At 43.8% G+C, this 13,235-nt stretch overlaps 1 protein-coding gene across 1 annotated transcript in view; it reads left to right on the top strand.

Annotated features, from left to right (window-relative positions):
* Positions 1-1,467: 1,467 nt before the first annotated feature.
* The window catches only part of DNAJC25 (DnaJ heat shock protein family (Hsp40) member C25), a 26,935-nt gene continuing 15,167 nt past the window's right edge, over positions 1,468-13,235 (top strand). The window contains exon 1 of the mRNA XM_055301549.1: positions 1,468-1,849. Coding sequence (XP_055157524.1) covers positions 1,517-1,849 — 333 coding nt within the window. The 5' untranslated portion in view covers positions 1,468-1,516. The remainder of the gene's footprint in view (positions 1,850-13,235) is intronic.

The raw sequence follows: 13,235 nt of genomic DNA, 5'->3' as shown, positions 1-13,235 counted from the left end.
CAGGATCACGTCCTGAGCCAAAGGCAGATGCTCAACCGCTGAGCCACTCGGGCGTCCCTCTTTTCCCTTCTCTTATCCCAAAACTCCTAACACTCATCCTTCAAGTCATCTTCTATTTGCCCTTCGAGTCCATTTAGATGTCCTGGAATGGACTCTCATGATTGTACCTGACTCTATTAACTTCAGCATGGGTGATCCTCCTATGTGTTTGCATTAATTCTCTCTCTCTCCCTCTCTCTCTCTCTCTCTCTCTCTCTCTCTACATAGAAAGTATGCTCTATGTCATGTATATCTTTATCTTGTTCCCTTTTCTTAAGAGAATTTATTATATCTTGAAATTTATTTGCTTGTTTATTGTCTGTCATCCACCAGAATATATGTCCCCTGAGGTCAAGAATCTTGTCTACCTTACTCACCACTATGTCCCCAGAGCCTACAACAGTGCCCAGCTCATATCAGCGACTTAATACATACTGAGTGAATGATAGAAACACATTTCTTTTGAGGCAAGATCCTTCATGCTGTTGCAGAGCCCTATGCAATATCTGGGGCATAATTACACTAAGAAATAATTTATTGGTGCCAGAAATTCAAATTTAGGTGCGTGACCTGTGTTTGTCCTGGCGACCCTGCACCCGGAACACCTTTAGCGCCATCTGGAGACGTCCTGCATGGTCAGGACTGGAGCGTGACCCAGTGCGCAGAGGCCAGAGACGCTGCTAACCACCCTACAATGCACAGGACAGTCCTTCCTTGGCAAGTGATCACCGGGTCAGGATGTCAACAGTGCGGAGGTTGAGAATCGCTCAACTAGATGGTTGTGGTTGCAGACAGCTCCCGGAATCTCTAAATTCATCCTCCTTTTGGAAAGACGGCATGAGGTCAGTGAAAGGAAGGCGTCCGGGCGGGGGCCTCGGCTTTAAAATTCTGCGCACACATCTTCAGGTGGATCATCCGACGGCACGAGGGCCAGACTACGCAATGCCGCGGGCCAAGGAACCACGCAGAAGAGAGCGCTCGGGGCGCCGGGGGCTCAGGGGTGGAGCTTCTGCCTGCAGCCCAGGGCGTGACCCCGGGGTCCCGTGATCGAGTCCCGCGTCGGGCTCCCTGCACGGAGCCTGCTTCTCCCTCTGCCCGTCTCTCTCTCTCTCTGTGTCTCTCATGAATAAATAAGTGAAATCTTAAAAAAAAGAAAGAAAGGCAAGCCCGCTTGCGGAGGCCGCGGCGGACGGGACACGGCGGCCCGCGCGCCTGCGCCCTGAGCCCCGCTCCGGACCCGCGGGAGAGCGGACCCCGGCCGCCGCGGCCGGAAGGCAGGCAGCCTCACGCCGGAAGCGGCCGGCGGCGGGGGCGTCCCGCTCCCCTAGCAACGGTCGTGAAGGAAGTGGTTGCGGTGCGCCTGCGCGGAGGCGCCGCCTGCTGACGTGGAGCTGGGTCGGGGCGGCCGAGGCCGGCGCGCCGCGGAGTGCGGGAGGGCGGCTGGGCCGGCGGAGCCGGAGCCGCGGCCGAGGCCGGGATGGTGGCGCCGCTCGCTCGGCGCCGGGCCGCCGGCGCTGCGGGCCGCTGCTGGTTGGCGCTGCTGCCGCCGCTGCTGCTGGCGCTGCTGCTGGCGCGGCCCGCGGGCGCCCTGGTGGAGGGGCTGTACTGCGGCCCGCGGGACTGCTACGAGGTGCTGGGCGTGAGCCGCGCGGCGGGCAAGGCGGAGATCGCGCGGGCCTACCGCCAGCTGGCCCGGCGCTACCACCCCGACCGCTACCGGCCTGAGCCCGGCGACCAGGGCCCCGGGCGGACGCCGCAGAGCGCCGAGGAGGCCTTCCTGCTGGTGGCGACCGCCTACGAGACTCTGAAGGTGAGGTCCGGGGGCGCGGGAGGGCGGCGGGGACAGGTTCTCGGAGACCCGGCGCCGGCGCGGCCGCCGCCGCCGCCGCCGCCGCCGCCGCCGCCGCCACCCCTGGGATGGTCGCCACGTCCCGCGTGGCCCTGCGAAGGAACCAAGGTGGGAGCCCCCTCCGGGCGTGGAGGACCCCACAGCCCTCTCCTTTTTGCGGCACTTTTTGTTACGCAAAGCTTTGGGCATCGTACAGTTTCGCGAAAGCAGCGTGAGAAACGTGCAGCTCACGCTTGGAAAGCAGGGTGATCGGAAAGGCCTCCGATACTGAATGACGGTGGTGGCGCCAACCTGACATGACAAGAACTTGATTTCTGGGGATGGTATTAAATGTGACATTTAGGGGCGTCTGGGTGGCCCCGTGGGGGCGTGGGGGGCGTCGGACTCTTGATTTTGGCCTGTGGCTCAGTGTCAGTGTGGGGAGACCGGCTGGTGCTCAGCGGGGAGTCTACTTGGGATTCTCTCTCTCCCCACGTCCTGTTTCGCTCTCTCTCTAAATAAATAAGTTAGATCTTTTTAAAAAGTAAAAATAAATGTGACATTTAGCTGGGGTTTAAGGACCTGGAAAAACACTAAGAAGAACAATGAACAAGCAGTCAGAAGACCGGATGTTTGACTCTTGGCTCCTACACCCCAGTGTGACCTTGGATAGTGACTTAATATGTCACAGTAGCGGTTTCTTCATATGCAGAATTAAAGCCCTGATACCTCCTCACAGGGTTATCATGAGAATTGAATACATGTGAGAAATCCCCCATATAAGACCTGGAAATAGGTGCTTAATGACTTGGGGTTCAAGGCTCAGACTTTCTGCCAGGAAGAAATGTTGTGAATATAGGTGTAGTCATTTGACAAAAGTTTTATCGAGCTCTTTGGGGATGGGGAGACGTAGCCTGTTCCGTTTTCTTGGGCTACTGCAGATATCAAGCCGTATAAGGAATCACAAGGTACAAATCACATTTGATGTGTTACTGCTTGAAGGGCCCCATCATGCTAATGTGACAGCGATTGTCATTGTTTCTTTCCACCACCACCCCCCGTTTTTTTTTTTTTTTTCAGGCAAAGTTTTTCATGTTGCTGTGTAATCTGTTTTTAAGGACTACTTTGAATGGGTATACTATAATTTAACCATGGATTGTTTGTCCAGATTAGTTTTCCAGAGCTGAAAATACTGAATTAAAAGAGTTAAAGGCTCTTCACCCATGCTTTCCAGAGCACTTTATGTAACATGGAGTCCTGTTAATGGATATGCCAAGTTCACTGTATTCTCCCTATTGTTGGTGAGACTATTTCTTCTTGGCAGCTGACTGAAGAATGGGTGGGGGCTGGGCTGCCAGAGGGTTTACTTGCTTATTATTTAGGATACAGAGTGATTGAGGAAAGACTTCAGAAAAATGAGAAAGAACTTCTCCATCCAGGGCAACTCAGCATTTAAAGTCCCAACCTTTGTTCTTCTGCAGTAGGGAAAGGTAGTGGACCAGACAAGCAGCCAGAAGGCTCTGGTGGCACATAAGGAAGCCCTGGGAGGCTGGAGAACTTCCAGAAGAGAGGGCAGAAGAAACCTTGGCAACTGTTGCCTTCTCCTGGGGCTGGAGATGGGTAGGTTTGGCAGACAGTGGTGAGTGTGTTAGTAAGACATGAACCAAGAAAGAGAGACAATAGAGAAATTCTCGGTGGGAGGAACCCTAAGACTCTGTTCTTGCCATTTTCTTGAAGAGACAAATTTGGAGGCTGATATGAATGGTTGCCTCTAAAAGTTTCTGCCCCTAAAGTTTTAGTGTGATTTGTCAGCTAATAAAAGCTCGGTAAAATCATTTGTCCACTTCTGGGCAGTTAAAACCTGGGACGCCTGGAGAAAGTAGTTTTTTAATTTTGATTCCAGCAAGAGGTTTGTGGTACTATAAATGTCTCCAAACAGGAAACAAGAATTGGAGTTACACCGATGGAGGAGGGAGCAAGAGAATGTGCTTGTGGTTTCCTCACCCCATGCGGTGTAACTGTCAAAGCAAAGGGATGTCTGGGGATGGTTTGGACCCTTGAAAATCAGACCTAGGGGATCCCTGGGTGGCGCAGCGGTTTAGCGCCTGCCTTTGGCCCAGGGCGCGATCCTGGAGACCCGGGATCCAATCCCACATCGGGCTCCCGGTGCATGGAGCCTGCTTCTCCCTCTGCATATGTCTCTGCCTCTCTCTCTCTCTCTGTGACTATCATAAATAAATAAAAATTAAAAAAAAAAAAAAGAAAATCAGACCTAGCTGAGCTCCATGAAAGCTATTTAAAAGTTACAGAGATGGATTTCTAGGTGGAAGACTTCCAGAAACTTTCCTTTTGGGACTTCATTGCATTCTCCTGGAATAAGGAAAAGGACTTTGATTTGCTATATGTGGAAGTTATTAAAAACAAACAGGGTGGTCAGATTATATCTGTCATAATGGAAAACTGGGAGTAAGCTTCCAGAGATTTCATTTCTGGGTAATGCAAAGATTTAATGAACTGGGGTCATCCAATTTGGAAAGCCTCAGCCTTCCAAATTATCCCCTTGAGGCAATGAGAATGTAACCACTGCTTTACTTGAATTATATCTGCAGGCTGAAATGAGGGCAAGAGGCCCAGATGGCCTTGGCTGAGAGCAGGTCAAATAGAATAGTGGGAGAGGTTGATGAGCTCCAGTGACTCTGGAATAAAGAGGAGATGCAGAAGCCTAGATAGAATTCTACATACCGTCTCATGGAGGTAGCAGATGCCTACATAGGTCCTCTTCATTTGTTTGCTGTTTTTGTTACACACTATATCTTTCTCCATAAAGAATAACAGTAAACTCTATGAAAGGTGTACTTCTCTCTCTCTCTCTTCTCTCTCTTTTTTTTTTAAGGTTCGAGGTTTTATTTATTCATGAGACACACACACATAGAGAGAGAGGCAGAGACACAGGCAGAGGGAGAAGTAGGCTTCCTGCAAGGACCCCAACGTGGGACTTGATCCCAGATCCTGGGATCACGCCCTGGGCTGAAGGCAGACGCTCCACTGCTGAGCCACCCAGGCGTCCCAGAAAGGTGTACTTCTCTACAGAGCCAGCCAAAAAGGAGGGATGGACTTGGGAAGACTGTCCTCCTTATTGCTGGCATATGGAAGAAGCAGCTGATTTTGTTTGTTTCCTAAAATGCACAGGTTCCATCTCTGAAACGGTGTATCTAACGGAAATTGTTCCTGTTTTGAAATCTGAAATAATTGAGCTGTAAGTGCACCGAGCTAGGAGTCTTTTTTTTTTCCTTCCCTCATTAATTTTTTAAAAAGATTTATTTATTTATTTTAGAGACGGAGATAACAGCGCGCCCGTGCCCACGTGTGGGGTAGGGAGGGACAGAGGGACAGGGAGAGAAAGAATCTCCAGCACTCCACCCTGAGCATAGAGCCCAACACAGGGCTCGATCTCACCACCCTGAGATCACAACCTGAGCCAAAACCAAGAGTAGAGGCTCAACCGACTGTGCCACGGAGGTCCCCCCTCCCCCCATAATTTTTTGATGACCTTTTAATTTCTCTTATTAGTTTAAGTCTCAATATTTTTAATGTTTGTGATTAAGAATAAGAAGCTGTATTAACCTTATAGTGGTGTTCATGAAAACCTCTAATAACCAAGGAGCTCTGAATGTTGGTAATATGTACATCACCAAAATGGGAATTTATATTTGTGAAATATAGTAGATTTATGAGTCTGAGGTTGTCTTGGTCAAATAAATGCCTCTTGGGGGGGGGTTCATGGTGGTTGTTAAGAAATAAGTACCCTAACGACTTAAATACAGTTGGTAAGACTAGAAGATACTGTCACAGATCCTACCTGCCTACCTGCATCGAGAGATTGAGGAAAACTAGAGGAAGAAGGATGGGTAATAATGGAAGGCGAAGGCCATGGTCAGATGCTTTCATCCAGTCATGCTTAGTTTATATTCTCGAATAACTTAAAATTACAGTTCTCAGCTGGACTTCAGACCATTATGATTTCACACACTGTTACATCGGCTTCATAATACAAGCAAAGTTAAGACAATGAAATAGTATTTATTATATTTGACTACTGGGGATTCAGGGAATTCATGGACTTTGGAAGTTAAATAATGGACTCATTTGCTGTGTCAACATTGGATCTTTTTATGTGGATATAGCACTTATCACACTGCACTGTAAATACTGAGTGGCCTCCCCTCTCCACTAAACCATCTCCTTGCCTTCTTGTTTGTATATCCATGGCACCTAGCCCAGTGTCTGGCACATCAGATAATGAATGTTTGTTAAATGAAAACTGGTATCTGGAGATAGATTCAGTGGATTTCTGACATTTTGACATCGTTATGGGAAGCCTATTTTGGCATTTTACCCTACATTAGTTGTAGGTTTAAAGAGTGGCACAGATAAAGTAGATTGGATGGCTATCAATGAAAAATTTTCCCACATGAGAGAAAAGTTGCACTTCTATTTTTTAAGGAGAAATTCTGTTTTTTTATGTGAGGACACTAATATAGATAAGAGTTGCATGAAGTAGATGAAATAAGGATGGCATAGAAATAAACAGATGAGGGAACAGATGCGGGAGCAGGTGGAAAGAATGCACTTTGAACATTTGAGCATGGGAAAATAGAATTTGACAGCATTTTGCAAAATCACAAAAGGAGAACACAAAAGGTCTTGCAGTATTACTGGCATGAAGGTTATCTGATGGGGTAAGAGATACGTGGCAAGAGCCTTTTACTACTCTAGCCTTGTCTTGGCAGAGGAAGTCAGTCACAAGAACACTTCAGTTTCTTTTTATCAGTCTGATTGATGTGTAGCAGGGCTTTAGGACTTATGAAGAATTTGGCATAAGGGGGGCATTATGAATAACCTGCCCTTTTATGTTACTGTTCATTATTCTTTTCTAGTTTATTCTATTCAATTCAATCCTTTTTGTAATTGGTACTGAGGTAGGTGCTGGGGAGGAAGCCATAACAATGAAGAAGGCACAGTTCTTGCCTTTAACATAAACAAGGAGACAGATACTTACTGTTTGGTTATTATTTATTTAAGTTATACAATAAAGATATGTGTAGATTATATTACAGCACTGAGAGGATACAATTATTGTATTGGAGATTGGGGATTGGAGAAGAATGTACTCTTTGATCTGGATTTAGAACAGTTGCCAAAATGTTGACAATGAAGGGACATTTCTGGTAGAGGGAAAAGTTGATCAACAAAAACATGGAGTCGTGAATAGGCAAGACTTGTTCTGGGAACGAGATGTAGTTTTGTTAGGTACTATAATAGTGTTTTTTCCACCAGTGATCACTTTTATTATGTTTCTCTGAAGGACTCTTTGTTTTGGAGAAAAACAATTAACTGTGGCTTCTTAGTATTATTGTTTTTCTTTTTCAGCATCTATTCAGATTAATCAGTCGTTCATAATAATTGGGCATTTATAAAAAGAATAAAAAACGTAAATTTCTATTACAGATGGGATGCCAATAAATAGTGAAACTAAGTAAGCTTGATGGCAGATAGTTTTCATTTCACTGTCAACTCTGATTGTCATGACTCCCTGGAACACTTGTAAAGGTTTTGAGGTCTTGTCTGAGTTTAGTGGGAAAGATGAGGTGTTTGATAGTGATTTCTCCCACAGGCCCAGAATAAGGGTGTGGTACTTTATGTACCACATTCACTATTTCTGCTGTGAATCCACAAGTGTTACTTATTTTTTTTACCTTAATTTCAGCTGTTATTCCCCACTTAAGGCAAAGGTTGGCTGTACACCAAATGTGTTCAATTTTAATTCTGTGATGTCCTACACACGATGTTATCAACAACCAATCAGAGCTTCTGATTAACATAAAAACTACTGAGTTGATATAATTCTGGCCAGAAACGGAGCACTTGAGATTTTAATTTAGCTTGTGTGGATTTATCACAGATAAAAGAAAATTTTGAGATATTCACAGCACAAACACCCTATTACATTCTTCACAGATATTAGAGGATCTACTACTAGGTTAGAAACCTGTCAGATGCATGGTAGGGAGAATGTTTCAGGAGACTAGAACATAGTTTGGGATTTGATGATGAACAACCCTTTAATCTGTGTTCAGGAATTTGAACTTTATGTATTGAATAGTGAGAGAAATAATGCAATCATATGTTTCTTTCAGAAGGAAAATTCTGGGAACAATATTGAGAATGGTTTGGGGAAGGCAGGGAGGTTCTTGACTGAATTCTTTTCCTTCCGCCATTTTTTGGAATCCCATCATTCCTCTTTGGTAACTTGAAAACCTCTTGTTGGTGTATTTTACAGTATAGTTTGCTTAATCTTGCTTCTTTTAAGGCTATAGTCAAAATTTTCTTCTTCTTCTTTTTTTTTTTTTAAACTGTTGGCTGTCTTCGCCTCATCTCCTTTTCTTTCAAGCTGTTGTAGTCTGACAGGTCAGATTTAATTGCTGCTCTTTATTTCTCCCTCCTGGCACTATTTGTGGCATTTGAGGTTGTTGATCATGTAGCTGTTTAAGCTGCTCTCCCTTAACTCCCTCAGTGTTATTCTCTCCTTTTTCTCGTATCTTTCTACTCATTTCCTTTCAGTCTTTATAATCTTCTTTTCTTCTGCCTACACCTTAAACATTCCTTTTCCTTAGAGTTCTCTCCTTTGGGTGGGTACTCTTTTCTTTTTGTTTTCTAAGCTCTTCCTGATGAAATTCCTATCTGTGACAACTCTAAAATCTGTGTGTTCCCTAGGTTCATATTTTCAGTTGTGTTTCATTTGTAGCACAGTTACCCTAAATTAAACATTTTGGAAACCAATCTTGCTATGTTTATTAAAGCATACTTTTTTGGGCAGCCCCAGTGGCTCAGCAGTTTAAGCGCCACCTTCAGTCCAGGGCGTGATCCTGGAGACCCAGGATCAAGTCCCACATCAGGCTCCCTGCATGGAGCCTGCTTCTCCCTCTGCCTGTGTCTCTGCCTCTCTCTCTCTCTCTCTCTCTCTCTCTCTCGCTCGCTCTCTCTCTGTGTCTCTCATGAATAAATAAATAAAATCTTTAAAAAAAAGCATACTTTTTTTTTAAAGCATACTTTTTTTTTTAACGTTTATTTATTTACTTGAGAGAGAGTGTGCACCCATGGGGTGGGGAAGGGGCAGAGAGTGAGGAAGGAGAGAAGCAGATTCCATGTTGTGCACAGAGCATGGTGTGGGGCTGACCTCACCACTCTTAGGTCATGACCTGAGCCAAAATCAAGAGTAGGACGCTTAATGAACTGAGCCACCCAGGTACCCCAAAGCATATGCTTTGAAAAAGGATATAATCATGACTCTTACACAAGCACAAAATGAACATCTGTCAGGTTTTATTTAATTAATTAATGAAGGCACCAGTAAGATATTAAAACCAATTCAAAAGAGAAAAAGTGTCACACATTCATAGTCCAACAGGGAACACTAACATGCCTGTAAAACTGGCTAATATGATAAGGCAATAATCAGTTGTATTCCAACGGACACAGTTTGTCTTTCTGTAAACAAGAATTATTTGTATTCCAGTTTTCTACAAATTACTTCAATCTCTAGAGAGGCACACCCCTCCTACAGGAATAGATAATCTTAGAGGCTCCAGGAATTAAAAAGATTCCAGTAATTTTGTTCACCCTATTTCAGAATCTTCCACCATGTTCCCAGCATCTTCTCAAGACTTGATGCCCTGTTCCTTAATTCTTTATGTCAGAGTACATGGTCCACATAGGGACTATAATTAGAAACTTCACTGTTAATCCTCTACATGATTGGTTCTTAAACTCCTAATTATTCTACTTCTTAGTCTCTAAAATCCTTCTCCGTCATTCCATTCTTTACAATATTGTCAGAGTTCGCTTTCAAAAATAAACACATTTACTCAGTGTTATTGTTCTCATACTTCAAAACATTTTGTTTTTGAGTAGCACAGACAATAACACTATCACTTTAGCAGGCTTATAAGATCCTCTCTATAGTTCTTATCCAAACCAGTCTTCCTGGCCATACTTACTACACCTTCTTAAATTTCCCTAGTGCTCAAGTTCCAATGAATCCATCCTATTCGTTGATGCTTCTGTATCTTAACACTTGCTGTTACCTTTGTTTGGAATAAGTTTTACTACATCCTACTTTTTAAGATCCAGTACTCCCGTCTTCTCTGCTCTGGATCCCATTACCTTGATCTCAGGCAGTTACTCCTTTTCCCCCAGCACATCAAATTCCATTTTTCTTGCTTGCTAGATTCATCTAGAAGGGAGAGTTCTTGAGACCAGAACATTATCTTATTCGTCTTTTTATCCTCCTTTGAGTCCAGCAGAAGGCTTAATGCCTTGCATAATTATTCGCTGAATTGGAAATAACTAAGGTTTCTAAAAATTCAAGTAACCGAGTAGATGGTGATACTATACTATTAACTGAGATACGGATGGATAGATTTGGGTTTTGAGCATGTTTACTCTGGGATATTTATGTTACATTTAGGAAATGATTAGGACCTATTTGAAAATAGGAGGACACAGGAAAAGCAAATCTGTGTGTCACTAGTATTTAGGTGACACTGCAAATCATGGAAGTTGTTGAGGCCACATGTAGACAGAAGACATATGAGAAGACAATTGTACTAGTGACTAGGGGGCAAGGAACAAGAAGAGAAATAAAACATAGTTAATTTTCTTCCTCTTTTAGTAGGATGTAGTGGCTTAGAAAAAAATTTAGGGAAACAAATGTTATTTTATATATTTTTTTAAGATTTTATTTATTTATTCATAGACACAGAGAGAGAGAGGCAGAGACACAGACAGAGGGAGAAGCAGGCTCTGCGCAGGGAGCCCGATGTGGGACTCGATCCCGGGTCTCCAGAATCATACCCAAGGCTGCAGGTGGCGCCAAAACCACTGTGCCACCGGGGCTGCCCTACGTTTTTTTTTTTTTTTTTTTTAATTTATTTTTTATTTTTTATTTATTTATGATAGTCACAGAGGGAGAGAGAGAGAGGCAGAGACACAGGCAGAGGGAGAAGCAGGCTCCATGTACCGGGAGCCCGACGTGGGACTCGATCCCGGGTCTCCAGGATCACGCCCTGGGCCAAAGGCAGGCGCCAAACCGCTGCACCACCCAGGGATCCCCCCCCCTTTTTTTTAAAGGATTATTTGTATATGTATATTTCTTTTAAAATAGGATATATATAAAAAAATAAAGATTTTTTTTTTTTTGATAGGGAGAGGGAAAGAGAGTCCCAAGCAGACTCTGTACTGAGCCCGACATGGGGCCTGATCCCACAATCCTGAGATCATGACCTGAGCCAAAACCACTCAACTGGCTGTGCCACCCAGGTGCCCCAATGGGATTAATACATATTTTTAAGAATGAACAAAATAGAATTAAGAGAGCAGAGGATTAGGGGACCCCAAGTTTGTCTACTCCCTCAAATATAGCTAGATATCAAATCATCCTGAACATCTGCAAAATCAGTTGGGAGATCTGAGAAAAGAAATGCTGCAATTCTGCAAATAGAAAAGCCACCACTTTTTGGAAGGTAGGAGGTGAGGATACTTGAATCTGGGATATATCACGGGATACAGTGGAGGGAAGGGAGCCTGCTTAAGGAGGCCACCACAAAGTATTATAAGCAGCAGAGCACAAAATCAGAACTTCTAGAAGTCTGCTACAGTGGGGGCTTAAAGGTGCACAGGTGGCGAAGTGGGCTGGAATCCCAGATGGGACAGCTTGGTATCGGGATCCCTGGGATCATAAAAGGAACAGGGGTGCCCAAGTGTGGCAGACTTCCCAGGCACAAGAGTGGAGAAGCTGGCTGAAAACAGTGAGTCTAGGCACCAGCTTTGTGCTCTGGGTTGCCATAAACTAGGAACTGCTGCAGAGTCACATGACCACTCCTCTGGCAGGGGTCTAGCAAAAGGCAGGAGCGTGGTGAGAGGAAAGCACAGGCCTATTTAGCAGGAGTCTGTAAAATTTGAGTTCTGAAACTCAGTGGTGTGCCTGAGTTAAAAAACGCTTGGTCACAGCCTGGGTGAACACAGAGTTTAGACAGAAACAAGGGAGAAAAGAGTGATTAGACTGCTTTTCTGTGAGAGTTCACTGGTGCGAACTTTAAACTCCAGGGCTAGAGAGAGGGCACTGCCAGTTTTTTTCCACTGATTGGTGCTGAAATCCTTTAGGGAGCAAAACACCACCACATAGTGGGACGCAGAGTGGCTTACACTGAGCCCTGTCCTCGACAACAGATGCATTTCCACTAGGGAGGAGTACTTGAGAATCAGTGCAACAGGCCCCTCCCCCAGAAGACCAGCAGGAACAAGTGGCTTGCACCCAGTTTACTGATCATAGAGGGCTACAAAGCTTCAGCTCTTAGAGAAAACAGTATATAGCATTCATGTTTTTTATTTTTTATTCTTTAGTCTTTTCCAGTATTATTTTTTCAGTTATTTTCTAATTTTTTCTATTCTTTTTTAATTCATTTTTTATATGCATTGTATATATATTTCTTTTCATTGTATTTTTTTGTATATATGTGTGTGTGTATATATATGTTTTCTTTCTCTCTTATATTGGGATCTAGTTTCTTTTAACAAGCAGATCAAAACACACCTAGGATCTAGTGTTTTGTTTTTGTTTTTTTCTGGTTTACTTTTTTTTTTTTTCTGTTATTGTTTTTTCTCTTTCTTCTTTTCTTTTCTTTTCTGGACAAAAATGATAAAATGGAGAAATTCACCCCAAAAGAAAGGACAGGAGGTAGTACTCACTGCTAGGGATTTAATCAATATGGATATAAGTAAGATGTCTGACCTAGAATTTAAAACAATGATTATAAAGATACTAGTGGGCTTGGAAAAAGCATAGAAGACACTAGAGAATCCCTTACTATAGAAATAAAAGAACTAAAGTCTAGTCAGGCTGCAATGAAGAATGCTATTACTGAGATGCAGTCCCAAATGGAGGCTATAAAAAGGATGAATGAGGCAGAAGAGAAAGTGAGTGATATAGAAGGTAAAATGATGGAAAATAAGGAAGCTAAAAAGAAAGACAACTACTGGATCATGAAGGGAGATTTAGAGAACTCACCGATTCTGTAAAGCAAAACAATGTCCGGATAATAGGCTCTCAGAATTTGAAGAGTGGAAGAGAAGGGCAAAGGTTTATTTGAACAAATTATAGCAGAGAACTTCCATAATCTGGGTAAGGAAACACACTTAAGTCCAGGAGGCACAGAGAACCCCCCCCCCAAGTCAATAAAAATAGGTCAACACCTCAACATAAAATAGTAAGTTTGCAAATTTCAAAGATAAAGAGAAAATTCTGAAAGTA

This window comes from Nyctereutes procyonoides, unplaced genomic scaffold (assembly GCF_905146905.1).
Source record: "Nyctereutes procyonoides isolate TBG_1078 unplaced genomic scaffold, NYPRO_anot_genome, whole genome shotgun sequence".
In the NCBI taxonomy this organism is placed as follows: Eukaryota; Metazoa; Chordata; class Mammalia; order Carnivora; family Canidae; genus Nyctereutes; species Nyctereutes procyonoides.
This window is presented reverse-complemented; position numbering and strand designations above follow the sequence as displayed.